The sequence below is a fragment of the Phalacrocorax carbo genome, chromosome 2, assembly GCF_963921805.1.
Source record: "Phalacrocorax carbo chromosome 2, bPhaCar2.1, whole genome shotgun sequence".
Taxonomy (NCBI): domain Eukaryota; kingdom Metazoa; phylum Chordata; class Aves; order Suliformes; family Phalacrocoracidae; genus Phalacrocorax; species Phalacrocorax carbo.
This window is the reverse complement of record NC_087514.1, coordinates 66,118,646-66,145,466: the sequence shown is the minus strand read 5'-3', so window position 1 is coordinate 66,145,466 and position 26,821 is coordinate 66,118,646. Positions and strand designations below refer to the sequence as shown.

General features: G+C 46.6%; 1 protein-coding gene across 4 annotated transcripts in view; it reads left to right on the top strand.

The window, feature by feature from the left end:
- RIPOR2 (RHO family interacting cell polarization regulator 2) overlaps positions 1-26,821 on the top strand; it is a 70,211-nt gene that overhangs the window by 10,046 nt on the left and 33,344 nt on the right. For all 4 annotated transcript variants that reach the window (XM_064443138.1, XM_064443137.1, XM_064443141.1 and 1 more), the window contains exons 2-5: positions 24,230-24,356; positions 25,607-25,762; positions 26,393-26,471; positions 26,690-26,713. In XM_064443138.1, the coding sequence (XP_064299208.1) occupies positions 24,230-24,356; positions 25,607-25,762; positions 26,393-26,471; positions 26,690-26,713 (386 nt within the window). The remainder of the gene's footprint in view (positions 1-24,229; positions 24,357-25,606; positions 25,763-26,392; positions 26,472-26,689; positions 26,714-26,821) is intronic.

Here is a 26,821-nt window from a genome sequence, read left to right as displayed (position 1 = left end):
TTTGCTTTACATTACATATCATTTGTGATTTTTTAATTCAAATCCACTCACAGCCCCAGTGATGTGGCATGAAAAGCTGCACTTCATCTTTCCTAGAGGAAATGACTGTTGTGAGTTGTTAAACACCTCCAGGTGAAAGGCAGGCTGACCAGCAAGCAACTTGTATCCGCCCAAAAGATGCATAGGGGTACTGGCCTGAGGGTTTGGTTGCGAGTTTCTCTGTGCTATGGACCCCTCCTCTCCTTTGAAATCTCAGTCCAGATATTTGGCAGATGCACTTGGGGCTCATTACGATACAGAGGCAGCGTGTTCACTGCGCTCCCCCGAATGGCATTTTGTGTGCGCTGCACTTGTTTTATATTTGCTACATTTAAGCCACAGAAATATGTGCTGATGAGGAAAAGAGGGCTGTGGCGGTATCTTGGAGGCAGGAAGGGAATGAAAATCATCTCTCAAAGCTGCAATCCTCTGTGCAGAACCGTGGTCCAGGAGAAAGAAAGAGGAGCGCGGTCAGCTCGGGTCGCTGGCCGCACCGAGGACCCGGCTGGGTCACCCATGCTGCTGTCCCTCTGGAAATGATGTCAGGGAACTCTGGTTTTATACTAGCATAACTGAGGATGGAAAGTGCTTGGAGCCTTTGTCCCAGAGGATTTGTCCTGGGTTTCTGCTATGAAACCACCACACTAGGAACACGCAGGAATACAGGTGTGCAGCACTGCAGGGTTTGTACACAGCACTTGATTTTGAAATTTGTCCAGCATTATTTGCTCCTTTCCCTCCACCCCAGCCTTTGCATCCTTCTCCTACCTGACCATCATTTTTCCCAGACCATGCTCTTCATCCCTGCAGCTCCTCCCCTTCTTGTTGTGACCTGTGGGACATGTTGAGCAGAAGGAAGGCAGAGGCTGTCTCTACACTGCTGCTGGAGGGCACAGCAAGGCAGGCCAAAGCCCTGGGTGCTCCCGACCTGCTTTTTCAATCATGGACCTAGGATAGCTTTGGTGGCTGCTAACATGTCTCACCCCATGTAATAACTACCCTTCGTGTTCCTTGGTCCTCCCGGGCCAATTGCCTCCTTCATAGCATGGGGTGGACAAGAATGGGCCTGGCCCAGCCATGCTGGGACTGCTAACCAAAGTATGCTTGGGCATGTACAAAGAAAGCTTTCTCATCCTCTGTGCTTCAGAGCTTGCCCCAGATTTGGCTCCAAGTGCAGGTAAGGCTGCAAGGGGAGTCTAGAGGTGAACATGGGTGAGTCTAGAGGTGAACATGGGTTGAGTCTAGAGGTGAACATGGGCTGGGTCCACAATCTACCAGCAGTCCTGATGTAGCCAGCAAGTTTCAGCAGCAGGTATTACTGCCTGGTTACATGGGTAGAGACGGCATCAATCTCTAAGAGACCCACAGACACAGTGGAGAGCTCTGCCCGCCGTCATGGTGGAAGATGAAGTTTGCAGCAGGGAGCCAGATCTGGGCACCTGAGAGCCAAGAAACAGGACAGAGTCAGAAGATTACTTAAAGATTCAAGAGGATCCCAGTGAGAAAGCTGGTATCAGATCAACTTTCTGTCTACAAAGCCAAATCCTTTCCTGGATATGGTCTAACAGAGCTGCCTTGATCTTATACATATCATTTGTACTGGGAAATGCCGCCCCAAGCAGGTATCTCATGTCCTGCAGAACCGTGGGAAGCACTGGATCCCGCTGTCCGCACTTTCCGGCCAAGGTGGGAGAGAGGTTTTTGAGGCTGTCCAGCCAAAGAACTTCAAGCCAGCCCATCACTAACAGCATGGAAGAGGTTGTCTGACAGCCACGCTCCCAAAAAGCAGGCTGACAGCACCATACCTGTCACTTCAGATCTCTGATCACTACCATAGCTTTGATCATCCCATTGCGTAGCAGACTTCCAGCTGTCCAGGAAAGCAAAAATAATTTTCCAGTAGTTTTTCATGCACCTTAATCAGAAAGCAAGGAATGCTTTTCAAAAACAAGAGAGGGGAAAAAATAAGGCTAGAGCTGCAGTACTAGACATACCATCCACACACTTGGTGTGCACTTAAGAGCGTCTCAGCCGGCCCTGGTTGCTAAGCAGTCTGAGAAACTGGAATGCGCTGCTCCATCCAACCCTCCATGAACATTGCCACCCAAAACCTGCCCAGAAGAGGCACCAGGGCTGATTTTGAAATGGGGACAGTTCTGGGGGAAAAAAAGTAATTGCTGGCTCCTTTGTCCTGCTCCCCAAGTTATATATGTGAAGGCAGGCAGGGTGTATGCTTGTGCCTGCACCTCCTGAAGTTCAGTTTCTATCTCTAAATGCTGCCAGGTGCACAGGCTGGTGGTGGGAAGTGTTCTTGCCCTGAAGGCAGCTATCTCACATCACCACAAATGCAGCAAGGTGGGATAAAAAATGGCTAAAAGAAGGATTACCTATGGAAAGCGTTACTTCTTGTGGTATATTAAAAGCTAAAGGCAGCTCCCCTTTCTATCCCTACCCCTCTCCCTGCACACCCACAGCTGTTCCTTGGTATCCCAAGTGTATTCTGACCACTGTGCCACAGGGCACAACCATTGCATTATACTTCGGTCATTCCCAAAGATCCAGCTGTGCTGAGCATCTGGCCAGAGATCCCAGAAGACGGAATCTGTTCTTGAATCACTGCAGAAGATCAGCTCGAGCAACTTTTTCCCACAAAGTGCCCCAAGAACTGCAGGTGGAAAGCTTTGCAAAAGCAACATCAAGAGAAATGAGGAACTGGAGGGTGGAGCAGCAACCCAGTGATGGGAAGTAAAAGCGGGGAAATGGTTGCACAGTGGTTAGAGGATGTCAGCAGTGAAAAACAAGTCGGTATGAAACTCTTTTAAAAGGAGAGCAAGAAGTGTTACAGGATGATGATGAACGCAAGCCAGATGTACTGGGCAGGCTCAGCTGACAGAGAAGGAGTAAATATTGGAATGGAGTCAGCCCAAAGAGCAGCATGGGCAGGGTGTAGTGTAGAGAGTAAGAAAGTTGTGGCAACACTTTAATATGTTTATCTGGGAAGAGTAATGGTGAACTTGCATACGGTCACCAAATTAAAGCTCATGTCTTTCCCAGATTGCTCATGGCAGGGGTCAGGCTTTTGTCCTTTATCTCTTCCCTGAAAGCCTTTCCAAGTGATTGTTCTGGTAGCTGCCATGCTCCCCATTCTCAAACCAAATCATTCACTTCTTTTTTTGGACTAAGGTCCACAGGTAAGAGCACTCAGGTTTGCTACCTCTGTTCCCACACAAGGCTTGCCTGGGTGTGATACCTGCAGGAGACATCTTGTGGGGCATCCGTGAGTGATATGAAGATGCTGTGTGCTTCCAGGCACCCCCTTCTGAGCAAGGGAGATCCACAGAAACACAGCAAAGAGGAGTTAGAACAGAAGAAGCCTATATACAAATTGTCTTCCTTAAAGGCTAGGGCATGCCTGATCTACCTCAGATATCCAAAGCTGTTGGTCTGCCCGCCCATCCCCCTCCTCCTTTGGCCTCTCACTGATCCAAACATGCTAATGAGGGACCTCCATGCAAATTGCTATCTGTATGGTCTGTTGAGCATTGCCACCTACCACCAGTCCTCACTTTCAGGTGAATGAAATCACCCAGGACTGGGCTACGCCTTTGTATCTGCATAACAGATATACATCTCCACAGTAATCAGGGAAATCGCAGCAGTATCCCACATTTTCACCTGGGTCCTCACAGAGTCCTCCTGCAAACTGTCTTATGGGGGAAAGATGGTTCCCCCCAGACCTCTGTCCAGACTACTGGGTCCTGCTCCCCCTTTCCAGGTTTCTCTAGACACACCTGCAATGGACCAGAAAGCCAGGGGGATCCTCCTGCTATGCTGATTCAGGGGATTCAGTGAGCTGGAGCCTGTGGGGTGATGGGAAAAGTGAAGTACTTCTCACTATATCCACCCCCCAGAGCGATGTGTAACTGATGCATATCAGCCAGAAAATCCTGCTCAGCCCTTGCGAGAAGCCTTCCGGGTGCCTGGGAGGAGCAGGGCATTTAGGTATTCTCAGACTATAATCTCTCCTCTCTGATAATCCTGGTTTACTCTTTGGCCTGGGAGCAAAGGCTAATAGAAAGCAAAGTGCTCCAGAAAAGCCCAGCAGGTAATTTAGGAACTCTGGCTTAAGTCTCAAATATCATGTGGGGATGGCATTGCTGGGAATTAGTGTTTGTGAAGGTGCACTGGAGCTGGTGTGGAGGTGGAAGTGAAACATAATTGACAATTACTGGTTTGGAAAGGTCACTGTTTTCTGGAGACAAAGCTAGAATCAGCTGTTGTCACTTAGAAATTTCACTGGGGATATTCATGCTGACCTATTTTTAACATAATAGCAGATTACACTGCAATACAGTGAATAATTTATAGGAGCGGTAGCATGATCACAGCCACAAGACAATGGCAGCTTGGGTTCCTGCCCAATTATAGAGGGAGGCAGAGCTCTCTGGCATTTTCCTCTGAATTAGCAAAACAAGACACAAGTGGAATGACCGACCCGAGCCTTTCAAAAGCATGTGTGTCAGGATGAATATATGTCCGGAAGGACTAAGTGGGACAAAGATTTTATCTAGAGCATCTGTAAACCTACTCGGTCTCGTTTGGGCAACCTACAGCACTGGGAGCAGGGAAGTGGGAATGCGTGTAGGGTTGGGGGTGATGGAGAGGAGGAAATTAGCTTTCTGCGTTTGCTATGCAAAACTATATTGAGAAACCAAGAGAAGCAGCTCATACATCCCTAGAACATGCATTTGCATAGGATAGAGAGTATTTCCTTGAAAGAGGAGGCTGCAAATGAATGAGCTATTTGCATCTGCAACCTTAAGTTCAAAAAAATCTTCTGCGAGATAAGACCAAAAGGGCCAGAGGGAATTTGTCACATGGGTTACACATAGAGTAATTGCCAAGAACTACTGTAGGAGGCTCAAGGTTGAAGCAAGATGCTGCAATTAGTATATGGCACTGAAAACCTTTAACAAATTAACCAGGCTTCCACAGCAAGAGCTGCCACCCCCTAAAAGGCTGAAATGGACTCAAAAGCATATTAAGTATGCATGATGAGACATTTATAGCTTTCAGCATTGCCACAAATATTCCCTCTCCTCTTCCCCTGGCATTCCACAGCCTGAAGCGCGCAGCTGCTTTTTCCAGAAAGGAACTTCTCCGCCTTGGCCTCAGAGTTCACATCCTATGTTAAACACATGAAATGGGGGCATAGGTGATTCAGTCAGAAACACAGAAAGGTCACCCTAAAAATTTCGCCCTGCAGCTACAGCACTAGCACTGTGTCAGCAGCGGCCCCTGCACTTTTTCCAGTGGAGAAGTGGGTGCCCTTGGAAAAGCCACCGCTGTGATTGCTGTAGAGCCCATCTGAACTCAGAAACCTTGGAAACAGCCCTTAGGCCCCAGAGGTCTGCATGCCAGTGTGAAAAGCATCCTTTTCTGCTTTTACTGAATCTGGAGTCGCTTTCTCTCATTTCTGCTTCTTAAGGCTACAGGGTGCTGTTTATTTTCAGCATACAATATAAATAACACATGTTCATTATTACTGCTGAAAATTGCTTAAGATGATAGGTCAGCTGGAATTGGCAGCTTGGATTTTTTTATTCAGTGAGTGTTTGGTTGGGGTTTTTTGGTGGTGTGGTTTTTTTTTTTTTTTTTTCCCCCATGCACAATGTTCTGTGAAACCCCAACTCTTATTCTTTGTTGTCATTTCCTAAACTCCTCCATACGGTACCATCCTATGTGTGACAGGTCTGTCTGCTCAGTGAAAAACATTTGCATTTGAAAGGGCGAGTCTTCCTATCCTGACCCAAACGGGGAAAGACACAGGCACATAGGGACAGTATCAGTATTGTCTCCTCTAGTCGCCTTCCAGACTGTGCCCATTTACCAAACCCATGGACTTGCTAGGGGCTCCCTCTGCTACCCAAAAAGAAGCAATTTCAGTTGTTTAAGAGGCACGAGGGAGAGCTTGTTGAAGAAGCTTTATATGTTGGAAGAGGGACAGCAAATCACATAGAAAATACGACATGGGTGATGGCTGAAGTAAAGTCCAGCATGAAAAAAAGCTGCAGAAGGGAAATGGAGATGTCCTAAGGCCAGCAATAAATATATGCAGAGTCCTTACCTCTATAGAGATGTATTTATAATAACTAGGACTATATATTTTGGAAGGAAGACTGACTTTGAATAAAATACCCCACAACCCCTGGGAAAATACAGCTTTCCTGCCTTTTTATATTGCCCAGGGTAGTCCAGGAGAGATGCCCAAAGGAAGCAATGTAAGCTCCATTCATTGCAATGTTCTTTCATTTATAGTCGTCTTTAACTGCTGTCTTCAGCCCTCCCGACATCCAAATTTAGAGCCTGCTTTCGCACAGGCTGCTGAAGGCAACGGAGGCTGCAGCGCGCAGCCCGCTGGCCGCGGGGAAGGCGAGCGGCGGCGGTCCCTTCCCCGCACCCTTCCCCGGGGGACGCATCAGGGGCCGTTTTGCGGGTGTCCCATCCTTCGGCCAAACCCCCCCGAGAGGCAACAAGCATCGAATGGAAAAGGGAAGAACCCCCCACCTCCTCGCCGCCGCTCCCAAAAAAGGTGCTGAGCCACCGGCAGCGCTTCCCACCGGGGCGAGATGGGGGGGGGGGGGGGGGGGGGGGGGGGGCGGTGCCGCGGGGTCCCGCATCGCCCGCGGGGGTCCTGCTTCGTCCCGCACCCCCCTCGGGGGTCCCGCACTGCCTGCGGGGGCGGGCCGCGGCCGCGCAGCGCCGCGCGCCAGCGCCTCCTCCTCCGCCTCCTCCTCCTTCTTATCCTTCTCCTCCTCCTCCTCCTCCTCCTCCCTCCCGCAGCTCCTGAAGGAAAAGCCGGCAGCAGCCGCGCTCGCTGCCAGAGCGGCGGTGCGCTGCCATCGGAGGCGGGCTGCCCCCTCTCCTCCTCCCTCCTCCTTTTATTTTTATCTTTTTTTTTTACAAATTTAAATTATTCCTTTTTTTATTCCCTGCCGGCCGGCTGCGGGCGCGGCCGCCGGGGATGGGGCGCCGCGGTGCCCGACGAGCGCTGGGCGGCGGCGGCGGCGGCGGCGGCGGCGGGGGGCGAGCGGCGTCCCGGGGCGGGCTGTGAGCCGCGGGGAGCAGCAACAGGTACCCGGCCGGGCTCGGGGGGCTCCGCGGGGGTGGGTGCGAAACCCGCGCGGGAAGGAAGCGGGGGTCCCAGCTCCCGGGGCGGGACGTGGCGGGGCTGAGCCTGAGGGCGCCGGGGGGCCGCTCCCGTCCCCCCTCCTCTGCCAGCGCCCCGCCGCTCGCCGGGGCTAGGCGGCGACGGGGTTTTGAGGAGGGAAAATGGGGCTTCTGCGGGGATCCTTGTGTGTGCTGTGAGGCAGGGGATGTGAAGAAAGTCTTGGTTGTGGGTGTTCGCCAATGGATATGAAAAGCTGTGTGGGGGAACTGATTTAATGTTTTCTCATAGTGCATGGAAGCGCTTAGCCTGGTTTCCACCAAAAAAAAAAACCCCAAAAAACCCCACCAAGCATAAATCTCAGCATTTCCTTAGGTCTTGTCTTTCTATTTCCAGCGAGCTTTTATGGTATTACTGGTCAGAGGAAAGCTTCGACCCTCTTAGGTTCTCCTTTCAGTCTCTGGCTCATTCCCAAGAACCGATGCAAACATATTACACACTGGCACCGCACTTCAGCGTACCTTTGAATGCCCTGGTTACAAAAGGTCATCCTAATCCTATGACTGATCTTTCTATTGCTGTGTTCACTGAGCATTTTGCTGTCCCTCATTTAAAGTTTCAAAAAGCTTTCTGGAAACTGTGTGTGCGCGTGCGTTTGGGTGCGTGTGGCCGTTCTGCCTTTGCACCCTTTCATACATCTCGCTGGGAAGAGCTGAATGTATTTTTCAGTGTAATTTCTGCATTCATTAAGCCGGCCGTGCATTCTGCCACGCTCATCTTAATGACCGTGTTTGAGCTGCTGTCACACAGCTGGAGCCCGGGGCAGGGAACGCGCGCTCCCAAACAGAACCATTATCTTCATCTTCGCCGGTGGCTAATTAGGTTTCATAAGCATCCCTCTCCTTCTGAACAAACAAAAAGTGGGAGCGTACCCAAACGGAGCTTGAGGAAGGAGGAGGCGAGAGGAAAGTGTCTTTCCTGGAAGATTTCTGTGCTTGCTGCCCAGCTGCTTCTGAAACCTTCACACACTGGGAAGAGATTTGATGGGATCTGGTTTATTGTGGCCAGGTTCAAGGAAGGTATCCATTGGGGAAGGTTAGGAGCCCCGATTTATAACCGTACAGCAAATGCGACAAATTGCTCCACATTTAAGGGTGAGTATGTAGTAGTGGGAATCTAAAGGCAACAAAATCTATCTTTTTTCTTAAATTCAGCTTTTTCTCAGCCAGTTACCAAATCATTAGGACAGTCATTTAAGATGGTGCCTGCGTTACTTGTAAGTGCAGATAAGCACGTGTGCAATGGGACTTTGAAAATCCCAGCATCCATAACCTGATGCTGGTTTAACTTTTGCCATCCAAGCGGCACTTCTTGACAAGATGTGGGCTTTGGGGGTCGCTTGTTTGTTTGTTTTTCTTTTAAAGACACAACAGGTTGAATTTCTTTCCAGGATCCTCCCTAAAGAACAGGGCAATTAGCTTTTCCACGTCTCTCTACTCCTCTCTTGAATGACAGTACAGTTACCCCTTAGAGGTATTTCTGTAGCAGAATTAGTATTTCTTAAACACTTGGGAATGTGTAAGGGGAGAAGTGTGCGCCTTGTGAAGCAGCATCCCAAAGTGAGAAGGTTGCTTTACCTCCTTGCGGTCTCAAGGCACGTGACCATTTTATTCACCTGTTTCACAGAGCAAACACTCAGGATAAGCACGGTACAAAGCACGGCCTCAAAATTCACTGCAGCATGTTCTCATGCCCATGCAGGGTTACCTTTTGCTCTTTGATATTTTTAAACCTGAGCAAGCAGAAAGGTAACTTCCAGACAAAGCACGCTGCTGGGAAAGGTCCTGTTCCGGGGTAAGCTGCTTTGCTTCCCCACTGGGAAGAAGTGGGAGTAAGAACTAAAGGCAGCACTGGCTTTTTCCAAAAAAGGGATGGCTGGTCTGGCTTTCTTTTTCATTCTCATACTATACATGTGGCAGTGACAAGCTGCTCATGGACAACCCACTTGCTGGGGTAGTTTTCATCAGCCAAGCTCAGCTACAGGCAGGGGGGAGATAGGCAGCTCGTGTCTGAGGCCATTCAAGCAGCACGGAGCATCAGCTGAAAGCAGACAGGGAAGGAAGTGAGGAGGGTGATGCCTGAACGCACGCTCCTGGCACAGGCTCGTTAAGGCCAGGACATGAATTAGTATCGGATAGGGGACTGTCCCATCACTTCCCAGCTATGTGCTTCTGGGGTGACTCTATTAACAAAATGGGAAGAAACCTGGTTACTTTCCCACTTAGCAGGAGCTTGGAGGTCACCAGTCTTTTTCACTCAGCTTCAACCGCTCGCTGCTCTTCTGGTGGCAGGATTGTTAAAGAAGCTTCTCAGTAAGAGATTTTCAAAATTAATCAGCAAGTGCATGCACTGACTGTATTTTCCCCACCAGCTTTGCACAGATTGTGTCACTGTCTCCAAGATGCGCTTGGCCTTTTAGACGGCAGAGAGAAAGAATTGGGCCCACTGTGAATTTAAAATCAAATTTAAAGTCTTTTGACAGCAGAAGCAATTTTGTCTAGGGGGACTTCACACACCATGGTGGCTCCACAGTGTAAATGAGAATTTAATTTTCTCCCTGTAGCAAATTTGCCAACATCTTCATTTCCCTCATTGTCCTTCAGACAATTTAGTTTTGCCAGAGCAAGGCAGGAGGGCAGTCTGTGAGCAGAAGAGCTGGGTGGCTGGAGGAGGAACAGAAGCTCCCCGTGAGAGGGCTGGGAGGAGAGCAGCAGCGGGAGCCAACCCTGGATGCAGTAAACCAGATCATATTATATCTCTCTGCCTAATGTCAGGCATGGCTTAGCTAAGGCTGGGCAGCCAGCTCCCTTTGAGCCCCACAACCGTCCTTCCCCGCATAACCTGGATAAGAGCAGCGACTGTAGTGCTCTCCTGCCGCAGCTGCTCAGCAGCTTCATTTTTGCTCCTTGGTGCAAACGCTGCTCCTGCCCTCACTTACCTGTGCCCAGGTGGGCTGCGTGGCTGGGCTAGGGCTGGCTCACTCCTGTCCTGTCCGCCCTGCAAAGCCGGTGCTCTGGCTCGTGCTCCAGGCAGATACTTCAAGGGGAAAGAAAGCAGTGGGTACTGGGTAATCCTCTCCTAGAGCTGGTTTTACCCCCATTTGGCAACCTAGAGACAGCTGCCATGCCAAAACCTGGTCAAGCAACCTCTTGCGGGTGAGCACCGCTTGTTTGCTCCCCAGAGAAACTTGTGCTCTTCTTTTATTGCAAGCGGGCAGCAGTTTTATCTCAACTTTGTGCCCATACAGCCTCGGGCTGCATCCAGGGGGTTTGGAGTCAATCCCCCAAGTTTTGGCTCTCCAACTTTGAAGTACCTTTGCTGCTAGGTTTGGTGCTATTGGGAAGAAAGAGGATCTCTCTCTCCAGCCAGGTCCAAGATAATTAGGAAGCAGCAGCAAGGCTCCAGGAACCAGCTGTATCCCAGCTGTGACCAAAAAGCAAGTCCTGGTATGTGCTGGCCCACTCACTGGAAGGCACTGAGAAGAGCAGGTTCCTTGGTGCTCTTGAGTTGCTTTTTGGCACCTACAAGCACAGATCTTGCCTTGGTCTTTGCATCCAGGCTCTGTACCCGGAAGCCTCAATAAGAAGCGAGTCCTGTAAGTGTGATGCGAGAACTAGCTGGGTTTTTTCCCTGAAGTTGTCTTTTTCTGCTGTGTTTTTATGTTACAAGGGTATCCTGTAATTTTTACCCCCCAACCAGCACAAAAGAAATGAGGGATCAGCACAGAAGTACACGAGCATCTTTCTTCTTTTCAACAGGAGGAACAAATCGAAGCTGACAGTTCACTGGAAACAGCACAATACATGAAGTAGTCACAATAATACATTTTATCTTCCAGCCCTTTTAAAGCATCAGAAGCTCTCTGGTCTCTGATGCCTCCAGTAAGCTGACCTTGGCTGGCAGAGCCAGCCACCTCATTACTAGTGTCCTACTGCTCACAGCCTGCCTGCCTTCTCTCCCAGCCCTCAAACAGTCCGATTAGCTGCAGCAGGTAGAGCTTCCCAGGTCAGGCAACCTGCTGCTAACCCTTCAGTGACACCAGATCGCTTTCAAATAATCTCTTCTGCAAGAAACTACTTTTTAAAATTATTATTATTTAAAAAAAACCATTTAGCTGCGATACCCAGAGATTTGTCAGACTTGATTTTTGTCCTGCAAACATCACCGACAGGAAAACTTCAAACCACCCATCAGCTCTGAAAATCTCAAGAAATTGCATCAGAAAAAAAATCTATCTAGTTGTCATTAAGGTTCTGCTTTTAGCTTGTGCCTTCACATCCACAAAAGACCAGGCTAGACCGATGTTATTTATTACTATTTAAACCTTTCTATTTGGGCTGACCAAAGGAAGGAACTAATTTACAGTGAAATCTGTTGGAGATAGACAGGCAAATAAGCACCTGCAAATAGCTGCCTGAGGTTCGTGTTTCAACAGATGGGGCAAGGTTGAGCTCCACAGCTTCCTTTCTCTTTCCCCGAATTATCATCTCACCGTCTTGAGCAGCTGAACAGGCTAATTTGTCCCTCAGTGAGGCATCTTTCTTCTTTGTCGAATTTATCTTGCATCGGCTAGAAGAGTGAGGCAAAACAGAGGGAAAAAATATGGTTTTTAGTGAATGCACCCCTTGAAGATGCCTCAGAAGTCTTGGGGAGTGGAGCTTGTGCTTGGGGCTGAGATGGTGGCGCCGGTCCGTGGTACTGCCGCAGGCATGCAGGTGGGTCGGTCGGTGTAGCCCTGTGTTCAAAGTCCAATGGGCATTTTCTAATTGTATAACATGAGGGAAAGGGTCTTTTACGTAATTAAGCAACTTGACATCCTCTGTTGGTATTTAATTTTAAAATGTATGGGTGTAAAACTTTAATTGTGGCACAGAAGTAGGGATGTATGTTACAGCTTTGTGCAATAATATGCCTGCAAGCAGTCTTTGGCCAGGGAGTCTCCCCTGGTGTGGAGACACCTTCTTCTCTGCTCGTCCCAGCAAGTGTCAATGGATTGTGGTAGCAACAGCTATCCCTGTGCACTTTTCCAACCATACAGGCATGTCTATGGGTGATGATGCTGTTGAAGAAAATGCCACTGCTTAATTAAGTGTATAATGTGTCAAGCCCTGCACGACTGACTGTCCTTTCCTTGTCTCATTCGGTCCATCTGCAAAATATCATTTTGTTAGTTCAGAGGAGGACTCATTTTTTTGCACAGGGATGATTGTGGGATGGGAAGCAATTGGCTGTGAGGTGCTCTTTGAACCATGAGGCATTTTCCTGAATACAGTGTTAGGCTCGCAGGCCACATCTACTTAGATATACACAAAATCTTGTTAATAAGAATAGATGTCCACTACAGTAAACAGAGATGACTGTTTCGTTTATTAGATGTTCAGGTTAATAACAAGAAGTGCTAGAAATGCTCACTAAGTCATCTGTGCTACACAAAACCAAACCAAAGCTATATTAAAAATGCTGAGACTTCAGCTGAGGCTGGAGGATAATCAGCTTAAAATGCTGCCTGCGTATACCAAGGTTTTTCTTTCTTTGAAATCAGAGGGAGATGTTGCCATCATCTCCCCAGATGGCAGCTGGACCACAAAGCCTTGTTTTCCATGCACGCAGGTGCTGGACTGGAAATGCTTGCAATATATTTGATTTTCATGCCCTACGCTGAAAGCAGAAGCTCCCTGAAGGTTAGATGGCTTTTCGTCTGTAGTTATCCAACAAGGGGTTGGGTTTTCCCCATTCCCTCCTGGCTCTACCCTTAAAAAGAAAATAATCCTCCTTCTCACGGGTAGAGAACTACGCACCGGCTGATCCAGCATAGCAGCTCCTATGTGAGCATAAACCGAACACTGTATGCATGCTTTCTGCAGCCACTGTATTTCTTGTGGGCATTTTGTGCTGCCACCAGGTGAGGAACACAATTGGTTTCTTTGGCAAAAGGACAAAATAGTTTTCCATCATCATATAAAACAATTATATCCTCCTTTTCCTATACCCAGAACGATGGTCCATTGCTATTACGTGAATTGGAAAATACAGAAATCTCAACAGCGAAGGAAAGGAGAAAAGAGTGGGACGGCAGTGGAGGACAAGCTGCAGGGTCATTCCTAAAAGCTGTTTATTAGCCTGCGATGGCCTTAGTGGGTTTTTCCTTTAAATGGCAGACTGTGGAAAAGCAGGGCTGTGCTGAGATGTGTGCAGCCTTAATTTGTGCAATGAAAAGTTACGCAAGATAATTACCTTGTAGTTCAGCAACAATAAACGCTGTCAGATCTGTTTAATCCACGCTCGCTTTATCCGTAATGTCTCTGTGTCTAAAAGACTCAAATGGTAACTAATCCTATAGCATGTCTGGAGCGCATGACATTTTAAACTCAAGACTTCTTTTTTTAATGTTCACTACAGATTAAATTTACCAATTTAACCTGACTAGATCTACTTACCATATATTTAAGGTTTTAATCAGGTTTGCATTGGCTGTGTCTGTGGCAGTAAACTGCAGGCATTTAAGATTGTTGTCAGGCTCTAATGGCAACAGGCAGAGACCAGCCTGTATCCGTGGCATTACACTTCCGTCTTTCAAAAGAGGGAAGCACATGGAGACTGCTCTGGGAATGGTCCTTGGCCCATGCCCCTTCCCAGACCATGCCCAGCTAATTGGCCCAAGCCAAAACCATGCCAGAGGTGGCTCAAATGGTGTAACCTCCTTTGCCCCAAGGAACAGAAAGCCCTTGCAGATTCGAAGAGGGAAGAGCTTTTCTACAGAGGCTTCACAGCCTTCTGAGAAATTTGACATCTACTGAAATTAAACACAGTTGCAGAAAGCGGAGGAAAGGAGAGGAGTTCTTCACAAAATTCTAGACATTTTTTCAAGTGGTTTGTTTATAAAACTGTCCTGCTTTTTGTGCTGGTGGGCTGCGACTGCTCTGTGTAGAACAGCAGCGTGGGGACAGGGTGCTGGGATACCTGTGCCTCCCAGCCACCTGCACATAGCAATAACCTTCCTGGTTTTGCTCCGCTGCCCTGTTGGTCATCAGATCTCTTCTCCAGTACCGCTATCTTCTTTAACACAAGCTTTTCCAATGGGGACTCTTTACCTAGCACAGACTCACCTTAACCCTTTATCCTGCATCAAATCTCTTTCAGCTGCTTTTTACGGCCCCTTTAATGATCCTGGCTAGAGAAGATGGTGGTAGTTTGGGGGAAGTTCAGGCTATCGGGGGTATTAGATGTGCGCTGTTGTCTCCTATGCCTGTGAGACTTTTTAAAACTGAAAATATATTAGCCAGAAGAATAACCTCTGCCATCACTTTACATAAAAGTTTTAAAGGTCATATATGTATGATCTTCTCTAACACAAGATTCGAGTCTTGAATTTAAATGAACTGAAGCCAAGAGACAGGAGTTACATCAGAGCACACAGCCTCTCTTGGTTGCACACGGACAGTGTTCAACTACTTGATGTACTAGAAGAAAGCTTCAGACACATGCTATAGCCAAATATAAATGAAGTAACACAGGACTTTTATGGCAATGCTCTTGAAATGGCCACACTTGTGAAGTGTCAAAAAGATTAAATAAAGCCATTGCTGCTTTACTTATATCTGGGACAAGAACGTGCAGCTTTAAAGATGTTCCATCCTAAAACATGTAGTGATGTGGCTTCAACAACATTTTAGTGAGCGATGTGCTATTAAGGCACCCCTTGAAATAGGACGTATAAACACGCAGGGCATTTTAAGTCACCCTAATCCCATGTATTTAAAGAGGAGCAGCAAAGAGTTTGTATCTCATTTGTGACTGAAAGGATTTGACAACAAAAATGTTTTACTTTCCTTTCAGGGATGAAATGCCTGTCTTATTTGTTTAATTTAGCTCACTCATGCTTATGTTAGAGCATACCTGGAGTGGATACCAACTACAGCTACAGTTTGTCTGTCTTAGCCAAAGCAAAACAACTAATCTCTAGAGCAGCCCACTGGTTACCTAAACCATCCTACATGTGTTTACTTGATGCATTTACTTTCCTGCAGATGCAAAGAGGTAGTAGCCTTGGGTTGACGACCTTGCCTGTGCTGCTGCTGTCTGCACTAAATGAGGGTTGTAACAGCAGAAATACTGGTGCAAATTAATAAAAGAAAGCAGCGCTCTTAAGGATGATTTTATATTAAACACTTTTGGGTCATTGCTTTTCCCTCCTGTGAGAAGGTTTTTCTGTTCATTGCTTACACAGTCTGAGAAAGTGAAGCTTACACATGGCACACAAATTTAGGTCACTGCTCAGAGTCGTCATGGATTTTGCTGAAAGACTCCCACCAGAGTTGCATCTGTTGACATGAGGGTTGACTTACCCCACTACCTCTCAGATCTTACTCACGGGCTCATCCAAATGTTACTGCTGGTCAGTAAGGGAGAAGGGACACCACCAGCACCACTCACGGTTTCCGGTCTCCTCTACTGCTAATGCTTGCGAAAGTACAGAATAGGTTGATCGCTTTTTGTGATTTGAGCTGAGAAACTGAAATTCCACCCAACACATGTGGTCAGCCGGGCAGTGTTCAGCGGTATATGCTGAAAGTGGTCAAGAAGTAGTCATGCTGCTGCTAGCCAGAGTAATTCCCACAGCCTGTTCTGCATCTGCTAGTCTTAGTACTTCTCACAAGATTGCTCCTCATAGTTTATCTCCTATATAAGGATAGATTACAGAGCTGCACAGTCTTCTACATTTACTCCTGCGTAGCACTGCCAAAATGACAGTGTGATTCATTACGTGTGCCGGTCACTCGCGGTGAACTGCTGTTAAAGATTCGGTGCACGGTGGGTTTAAAGCATGAGAAGATCATTCGTAGTTGATTTTCAGAAATGCTTTTTCTTTAGGTTATTTCCCAGCAGTTGAACAGCAGGGGTGTTTTGTTTTTAATTAATTCTTTAATTGACATAAAGAATAATCAATGATGAGTAGAATTGGAGTTGACTTCTAATCAAAAATAATTCTGCATAATGGGTGGGTTTGAAATGAATGAATGTCAAATCTAATTAGATGGCCAGATTCTGATCCCTCAGCCACACTCATACATACTGTTACAGACCAAATTTTGCTTATCTACACTAATACCAGCTGAATATGGTTGCTCTGTGTTCCTAGCGCTGCTGGGGAACGGCATTAGGGAGGGCACCCCGTGGGGTTCTTGCGCACGCTCACTCCAGCTACCAGTGCAAAAAAAAATGGTGGAACTGAAAAAAATTAGGTCAGCTACCACAAACCCATCTGTTGTGCATGGGAGCTGTTTAGGATCAAATTTATTTTCCTTGGATTTATTACAGCAAAATAACTCATTTGCATTTCCCTCTCATGTTTTCAGCACGTGCTATACCAAGGGTAAGGAGCGGTGCTGTAAGGGTTTTTCTGAGGGGAGGCTGAGCAGCGGAAAGGGCAGTTTGTGACTCCCCAGCTGGGGAAACAGGGCATGTACCAAGAATTCTGGTGAAAAAATAGCTACAAAGGGGACAGGAAGAAGCTAATTGTGGTACAAGACAGAAGGGTACTGCTTTTGCCTTAGCCACCGTCAGTCCATATTTCTGTGCTAGTAAGGTGAGAGAGTTAGAGCCAAAGACACATTTTACAGTAAAAATAAAATAAGTTAAAAGTCCCCACCTTGACTCTGGCACCTTCACTGGTGTGAAAGACGACCGATGCTTTTTATTTTTTTATGGAGCTATATTGCAGTGGGATCATCAAGTATTGGGTCCTATACATTTAGAGCCACAAATTCCTTTACCATTTTGCTATTGACCTGGCCTGTTAGCTTTCTTCATATTACTATTATTATTGCTTTTTTGTTTATGTACTTCATCCAATTTGGGTAGGAAGAGCAGAACAAACAGCAGGAGCTATTCCAGATGGTAGACTACTTGAGTTTCTGCTCAGGATGCCTAGTGATGAGCTAGCAAATACTGTAGCATTTGAGTTGAAAATATCCCTATATACAATATTAAAAGTGTTCTTACAGAAATGAGACCATAAAGTACAAGTCTTGCTATTAGTATCAAGTCTTGGGAAAAATATTGTTTGAAACAAAAGGTAAAATTTAATACCAAAGTACTCAAAGCTAACGTTTTTGTTTATTAGAAACAGGTAATGGCATCTTGTACTCACTGGCAGGGATTTCTGCATGACAAAGTAAAGGTCCCAGTTATGAGCTTAAGTAGAGCTATAAAAGATGCAGGAGTTACATAAACACTTCTGCGCATTGTAAAAACTGAATCCACCCGAAATGAAGGTATTGAAATACAACTAATAAAAGAAAGAATCACTGCAGGCATCACTAATGCAGATAAAGCCGTCAGTGAGAAGGGAGCACGAGCCTTCAGAGAGATCCCGCTGGATAGTCAGTGGCACAAGAGGTGATATAATATCCATAATATCCATTCATGGTGGGGGAAGAGACCCACCTCAGGCAGTACGAGCTGCCGTGGGTTAAACTAAGATTGTTGTTGCTGCAAGAGATGGGGCAGAAGTTTGCCTCCTTGTGCTGGGGCAGGAATACGTGGGTACCAGCGGCTTTGACATCCACCCAAGCGTGAACCAGGTGCCACCACATCTCCTATTTGAAAGAGAGGGAGCCATCTTGACTATAGCTCTTTCTCACTGCACTACTGCTCCCTGCAGCCATGGTGGTAAGCCCACGTGGCTCTTTTTCTGTACGCTAAAATTAAAGTTTGATGCTCACAGATCTGCTGGCCTTTCACCGGCTAATGTAGGCTTGGGAAGTGTGCTTGTCAGTGTAGCCATATGCTGCTATTTAGGAATATCTCATAGCCTTGGACTTTGAGGGAACAAATGCACATGATTTTGTTCTAGCAACCAAGAATAGTTCTTCAGATGGAGCTCACATTTCTGTACAACTCTGGCAAATGCTACCCTGCACAACGAAGGAGCAGCCCAATCACTGGGAGCATAAAATGCACCATGAAAGTTGTAGTTCATGTAATCCAATGACCAATAGCAGACAACTTTCTACAGGTGCTTCCAGGAGATCCCATCCCACAGAAACGTTCCTGGCACATTCAGGAATTATAAGCCTGTGCACTAATGCCTAAGATTTTTTTCTTCTAAAAGTATAAAACCTCTTGTGAAAGAATTAAATTTCTTGTGAAACTTTTTATAAGGCTCCTGAGCTTTCTTACCCATATATTACTGTCAAACTTTTATATTAAAAAAACACCCACAAGAATGTCTACATTATCATCCAAGATGCATACCTCTCTGCCTTCTAGGAGTCTAGGGAGCATGGAAACCATAAATTCCAGGTGGTTATTTGGGCTACTGGCCATGCTGGCCTCATATTGCCAGGGTGATTCAATTAAGTCAGAAGGAAGTTGGAAAATTAATATTAAAAATGGCTAGACTTTAGGCTACAAAAGCAAGTGACACCAGCTGAAGGCATATTGAATGAGCTTAGAATTGAACTGAGCCTGAATAAGCTTAGAAGTGAATTGTACTCTTTGGGTGTACAAGTGCAAAGCAGAAAGAGTTGGCTGCCTGGGAGGACGACATGACTTCTAGCGTATAATCAGTTTCTTTCCTTATTGGATTTAATCTTACTGCAATAAAAAGTTTTTACTTTTGTAAGCTGGCCAGCTAGTCTGATAAGCAGAACATAGACCTTGATGTAGATGAGAGATAAACGTATTCTTTCCTTTCATTATTCAAGAAGATACCAGTTCATTTGTTAGACATACCTCGGGTTTGCAGGTAAGAAATGTTCCTACCATGCAAAACAGAACCACAGAATGGTGGGGACCAGGCTGGAAAGTACCTCTGGGTCAGTTGACTTCTGCAGCCGTCCACTCACATCAGTTTAGTGGACCCCCTCATCTTACCATAACCATAACAATTTTAATCAATTTTTAACAGACAGCCTGCAGACCATGGATCGGCAGAAGGAACAACATACAAGCCATCTCTCTGTAGGGACTGCACCTCCTTAGGTCCAGAATGGACCTTGAAACATGTGTCACTCAAAAAAATAACGTAGGAACAAAGGATTATCAAGAGTCCCTTCAGTCACTGAGTCCTACCCCCATTCCCATTTAATCAAGGATAATACATAATCCCAAATTGTCCTTGAACCCTCTATTCCACAGACCCTCGGCTGCAGACGGCTCCTTAATACCCTACAGCAAACCCTAGACCCAGAGCCATAACCGTAGCTGCTACAAGGAGAGAACAGGAGGAATCAAGGGCACCATCACCACTGGTATATTTATTGCAACTTTACACAGTTGCTAGCATGTGTAGCAAAAACAACTTCCCCTCATCATGTGGTGAACAAAAAATATTGTCTCCAGATCAGTCATGGGGAAAAAGCAAACAAAAGGGGACCGTGTGAAAGTCAGTCTACATTTAACAAATGTGTTTCTGGCTGAATTTCCTCTCTCCTAGCTTGGATTGAGGTCCATACTGTTTATCAAATGTTTTCGCATTATGGGAGGTGGAGGTCCATGCTGAGGGTGATGAAGAGAGGGCAGCCCTGTGGAAAGTGATGAGCTCGATGGTCCCTTCCCCTCTCATTAGCTCAGGCTCAGCTGTTTTCCTGTTTCCAGAGTGAAAGGAGAGCTGTGAGAGGGGACTTTTATTTCCCCGGGGACAGAGACATCATCAATTATCTGCCATTCCCTGCTGCAAGCTGTCAGGGAATAAGGCAGAGAAGGAGTAGTGATAGGATTTCACCTTATCCCTCGACTCTGCTGATGGGCTCATCATTCAACTCCTGTGCACTTAGCACAGGCAATGCTAATGATGTTAATTATGCTTCTACACAGCACATGTTTTATTAGCATTAAGCAGACTGGTGACTTTTTAAAATGAAACATCAGTGGTTCATTAGCTATATAGATTTAAAAACGTAAGTGTACTCATTGCGTCCACTGGTGAGGTGGATCTCTCCAATCTCAAAAGCATTTAATACCATTTTAGATGTGCAATATGCTTTATATTGAGAGCAAAATGTGTTCTGTATCTAGAAGACAGTAGAATTATATCAGGTAACTACTAAATGCAGACTTAGAAACTTGGTCACTGCATTGAAGTAGCACCAAAATCCCTTTAGTAGTGTTCATCTGTAGGGATACTGGTCAGGTCAACAAAAGATTTGGGTAAGTCCTTGTGGGCTGAGTCTTACTGAAATTATACTAGTGACTACATCTATCCATAAAATCAGAATACAACTGTATTATTAAATTCAGACGTAGGTTTATTTAGTCGATAGCACAGAGGCCTGTGAATGGTTTAGGAGACAGGAAAATAAATCACCTTCTACAAACTATATTACAAAAATGTGGCAAACACTCATCACTCAAAGTGTATTTCCTAGACATAGACATCATAAATAACCCATTGATATGTGCCCATATGCAATCACCGTCTTTGTGAATCTGGTCTAAGGGGCTGTTGCTGACGATAGGCAGAGTCAGTGCAATTTTGTGAGGTCGGTTGGAAGTATCTGAGATGTCAGCAATGTAAGTTGAAATCTTAAGAACAGATTGTGTTTGTACAACGGAGTCAACCTCTAACCTGGCAAACTGAAAAGTAACTGAACAGAACTGGGAGATTTCATCTGTTCTGACTCTTACCTCCTTTTATCACAGTTTCCTTCTGTACAGAAATAAAACATACATTAATCACCAAGATTATACATAATATATACAGAGAGAGCACAAGCATATCCTGGCTCTGAGTTCTGACCCTTTTATGCAAAAGCAAAGCACAAGTAGCTCCAGCCAGGTCTTCAATTTGCATTTCAATTGCACTTCTTCTACATTTCCTTCTGGTATCTTGAGGAAAGTCTTAGTTACTAAAGCATTGCAAAGCCATCAAATGCTTGAGCAAAATAAGGAAATTCCTTTTCCAAAAATACTGTTTTTTTAAATTTCCCCAAAGCAAACAAAAATTTAAACACTTCCAGTATGTGTGCACATGGTCACACATGGACATAAAGATTTTGTTTGGAGCAAAACCCATTCATTTTTCTTTCATATTAATACAGAAGATATTCATTAGCATTTTGACAAGAGTTGAATCTGAAGTAATTACGTTTTTATAGCTAATGTGGTCATGACTAGGACCCAATGTCAAGTTTGATTGTATTCTTCTTATTTTTTGAGGAATGGCTGATGTTTATGCAGTTAAATCTCTTCTGACTGTCAGCGTTGTTTAGCTTCTAGCCTCGTAGGTCTCCAGATGCTGTCAGCAGGGCTGCTAATCAGGGTGAGTGCTGAACACTTGCAAGAGATTTTCTGCTCCTTGGCACTCTGGACCCATACTTTTTAATGCAAATCCTTGTATGCAAATGGGAGCACACAGCATGCAGCATAACTGTCTTAAGGTTATTTGCAAAACCAAAGGGAACTTGCTGCGCAGACCCCCAGAGTACTGTGATCGGGTGGTTTCCACTTTGTCTCTCAGGAGCTGGTTCTCAGTGAGGTTTGACCTGTTAGACATCAGTTGATGTGGGTAGACGCTGTACCGTCTACAGGGATGTGAGGTTTACCCTGGGAGCTGCTAAGTGGCTCCTGCCAAGAGCTGAGTATCAGCAAGCCTGAGCAGAGCTCAGCCCTGCAGAGGTGTGCTGAGAGCCTTAAGGAGCTAGGGGTGAGTGGAGGGCAAAATTTGGGCTTTCATTGACTGAAGACTCAAGCATCTCCAGCTGTGGCTGGAGCACATTTATCCCTGTGTGAGTAAGCCAAAGCACATCCTTGCTGCAATTTCTCCTGAGCTCCTGCTTCCCCTTCCTGCTCCCACCTTCTCCCTTTCCCCCATCTCTCCTGGTCATGGGTTTCTGCCCAGCACAGGTGCTCCCAGCCCTGGTCTGGCTGAGAGCAACTCCTAGGGGTTAATCCTCAGTTAAGAGCAACTTAACTGAGAGGGTTAATCCTCACCGTGGATAAGCTGGCTCGGCCCTAAGCTGGATGCTCTGTGTGGTGCACCATTATCTGCTGGCCACAGCGGAGGGGAAAACTGTCCTTAATTGCAGCCCAGGTGGTGTCTCTGAGGGCTGCCAGTCACAGGGGCCAGCTCTCGCTTCTGAACCAGAAAGGTTTACATTGTTTTGGTTGTGCGATAGAGAAAACTTCGTTACCAGTAGTGCTGGCAATGCTGGGACTGGAAGAAGTATTTCTGGTGGAGCTCTGGCAGAAATATTCCTGAGAAAGCAGCTCCTCAGGCAATGCAGTCCCCTTCACAGAGAAGCAGTAGCTCACTGTGACATCTACTGCTGCCTCAAAGAGTATTTGCCCAGCTTAGCTCTACAAATTAAACATAACTGGATGGCATACAATGTTACCCCACGTATTTGCTTTCTCCAGTGAGTGTTTGCTGTGCAGGCACCACGTAGCTCTGGTGCTTATCTTTAACAAATACGGTCGGTTGAGAAGGCTTATGTTGTAAATCCATGGCCTTCACAAATGGCTGCTTTTTTGGGGCTACTCATCATCATTCCTCATCTGTGGGGATGAAAGGGTGATTTAAACTAGCTGCCATCCCCTCGGCCCCATAGGTCACAGTTTCACAGAGCATCAGCTCCATTGCCTGTGGGCAGCTCCAGCCCTTGCCATGCCGTTCTGCCTCAGCACCAGGCTCACCCCTTGGCCCAGCTGTTGGAGTGAAATGAACTGGGGGCATGCCAGTCCAGTTTTTAAAGTAAAAGGGGAAAAATATTATTTAAAAATCTCTTTTCCATTTCTTGTCAGGTTATTTTTGAGCTGGCCTAGCTTCGCAATCCGTTTCACAGCACGATGGCATTAGCAGCCATGCTGGCACCCCGAGAAGGAAGGAGGCAGCGAGAGGATGGGTCCTGTGGGTTGGGGGAGCTGGTCCCTGGCAGCACCCACTGACCAGTGCCCTCTTTTCCAGCATCCCCCTTCCCCTCCCGCTCCCTGCCCTGCTGCCTGGCCTCAGCTGGCCGCGATGCTCCTCAGACAGCTCGGTGAGGTCATTCATCTCACCAGAGCAGCACAAAACCAAGGCAGCATAAAAATCTGCTTCATTGTCTGCGAAGGGCATCAAGGGCTGGGGTCGGGACACAGAAAACAGTGGAGCAAGGAGGAAAGGAAGAGGGAGGCGTCCCACTCTCCCCTTGTGGCAGCAGCAAGCTGATGGTGCTGTTGTGAACCACGGCACTTTGATATTTCTTTATGGGCAGACTGAAATCACTTGTGTTTGGTGCAGATGCCAAGCTGGGCATTGGAAATGAGCACACGCAGAGCAAGTGCTTCCTCCCGGGGTGCTGAGCTCCCCCTAACACATGAAATGCAGCACATACGGTGCCTGGAGCTTGTTTACTCGCCTCTCATCGTGGTGGAGAGCAACCCTCTCTCATCACGGCATGCCGTGGCTGCGTGTACACCCACTGCATCTTCCTTCTCAGCAGCCAGGCGGGAACAGCCATGGGGAAAACAAGTGAGGATCAAAGAGTAGCTGCAGGACTTGATTCATGCTGAATAAACCCTCTTTTTTTTTTTTTTTTAAATAAATGTAATAACACTTTGCAATAATGGTGAGAGCCCCCTAAGAGCTCTGCACACTCCCAAAATAATCTCCGGGACACCCTGATGTAGCAGCCGGGGATGCCAGGGCTGGGGGAGAAGCATGCTGGGCATGGCAGAAATCAAGGATGGCATTGGGATTAGCGCACTGAAGCATCTGGTTTCTAGTCCCACAACCAGACCCTCTTTGTGTCTCCAGCACATTTTCAGTAGACCCGGGGCTATAAGCCAGAAGCGAAAATAGGACCATTTTATTTTTGAGGTGGTATGATTTGGCAATGCAAACAGATTCATGCCCTGGCTCGCAGCCCCTTGTGGGGTTCAGTTACTCCCTACCATGACTGATGGACACCAGGCAGCCCCAGCCTCACCACCTGCCTCTTACCCTCCATCGTCGCTGACCTGCTTTCTGTTGTTTTTCAGGAATATCTCCCGGGCTCCCTGACATCATGTCAATAGGATCACATTCATTCTCTCCAGGAGGTCCTAATGGGATTATTAGAAGCCAGTCCTTCGCTGGCTTCAGCGGGCTTCAGGAGAGACGCTCCAGGCAAGTGCTGTGCTGTGTACAGGGAATTTCCAAATCAGACCCTAAGGGAGCCCTGGGGTTTAGGGGGTGAAGGTGGAAAAGAGGTGGGAGAGGACTGCCTTCTCTCTGAGTTGCCAAAGAAATCCTTCTAGGCTGAAATTTCTCTCTGTATTGTTTGTATAACTAAGCTGTGACCCTCTGCCTTAGCTACCAAGTGCCTGTTTGCCTCTCCCCCATTAATGCAGGGCTTCCTCACATGCCTCAGAGCAGTGAGAGAATTTCAGAAAATCATTTTAATTTACTAACTTATGCAGTGATCATTTCAACATGTGAAATGTGCAGGAACATGATACACTTCCCACCACCCCCAGCTGAAGACCGTTGCTACCTAAAAGACAGTTTTCTCATTGCCACACTGCTATGAATTCAAAACAACTCTATTTTTCTTGCAGGGTTGCGTTCACGTCCTGCTGGAAACAGGGCAGAGCTTGGCTGCAGAGCCTGGCCTTGCACCACCCTTTAGATAGACAGGACTCTAGGGCTTTGAGTCAGGCACTTACCAAATCATCCAGTCCCTGATGCCCCCAGAGGCTACTTTACAATTAATTTTAACCTGTGTAAAGTCTCCAAGTGCCAGACCACCAGTCAGCAATTGAGGAGGAATGGCAGGCAAAGGGTGACCTCCCATTGTCAGCTCAAGTCAGTGATGGTTGTCAGATGCTGACCCACCCCCAGCAGAGTCGCCAGAGGCACCTAGATGCAGCACAACTATTCTCCCTTTGCCATACAGAGGTACCTATGGTCCATGTTCAAGACCAGCGGTGTGATGCTGTCCTCCAGACATGCTCTTAACCAAGCCCCAATCTTCCTTAGGAGCCTCCAAGCTTTATGCCTGAGATTATCTGGGCTCCCATTTGTTTTTAGCACCTTGATGTAGCTCAGCCCTTTTATGGCTGTGGCTGAGCAATGTGAGGCAGGACAGGCATGGTATAAGACAGAGAAACATCTGATGAGCCTCAGACTTGGCCTGGCGTTTCCAGACCAGCATTCATATGTCGGCAAGGCAACTGGCACATCAAAAGCTGACAGCGCGTGTCCCAGGTTGCTCAGACCTCTTAACCCGTAAACAAATGCAGTCCTTTAACTGGCAGGCACAGAAGCAGATTTGTTTCTGCTAGTAGAGATAATATCAGAAGGTTTCTTCAAGCTATGCTCCTTTGAGATCATTATGATTTATAGGGGCTTCCTTCTCTTTAATGTTTATTTTGCAGGTGTAACTCCTTTATTGAAAATTCTTCTGCACTCAAGAAGCCCCAAGCAAAGGTGAAGAAAACACATAATTTGGGGCATAAGAACAGCACCGCACCCAAAGAGCCCCAGCCTAAAAGGATGGAAGAGGTCTACCGAGCCCTGAAGAGTGGCCTGGAGTAAGAGTCCTTTTCCTGCTTGTTGATTGAAGCTTTCTGTGACATTTTAAAGCCTAGAGAAACATATCACAGGAACAGGGATCCTTAATCATAGGAGAGGAAAATACACCTCTTGGAGCCTGGTTTGTAACACTTAGGATCTGAAATATTTCTACGGGAAACAGAGGGCAGAATCCCACTTCCACTCACATTGCTAGAAAAGCTCCCAAAGGCTGTGATTTCAACATTAGATTTTTGTTTCCTCCAAATTTCCTAGAGTCATGTCAGAGGCTTGTATCGCCCTTAAGATAACATCCCAGATGATAACAGGGCTTTTAGCCCAGATACAGGAGCAGTGATTGGAAGGCACCAGCCTGTAAACTAAGCAGCAGATTAGCTTCCTTGAAACCGGTTGTTCAGTGTTAAGGAGGACACTGAGCTCTTATACACAGCTAAATAAGTGGCTCCTAGTTATTCCCCAAAAGGCAGCAGCTCCGCTTTTAGGACAGATTAATATAAATGAGTTTTTGTCTGAAAACAGATCCAATGAGGAAAGCCATTTGTTGCACAGGTTTTCTTTTAAGATGGTCAGCAGACAGCTCGGTATGTGCTGCAGAGCTCATGCATCCCTTCTCTGGTTTGTGTTTGCAGCGAGTATCTGGAAGTTCACCAGGCAGAGCTGGATAAGTTGACTACTCAGTTAAAAGACATGAAAAGAAACTCACGCCTGGTACGTGTCATGCTTTTTCGTCGTGTGGATGCACAGTAACCTTCTCGAGGTGCTGGAGCAGCCACGGGGTGGGAGTGGGATGCAGGGAACCTGCATTGATGCTCTTATTCCTTTCCAGCCCTGCTCTTATTTGTGTTTTCTACTGACTGACAAACATTATTTTCTCATGGTGCTGCTATGTTGCAAAATTAATCACAGTTTTATCTTCTCTGTTGCAGGGAGTCCTGTACGATTTAGATAAGGTATGTTACCCCCTTTGACACTGGTGTTGCAAGAAAGCATTAGTATCCATATGGTGTATATAGCTGGCATGGGAAACCACTCTTAGATCTACTACCCAGACCAACACC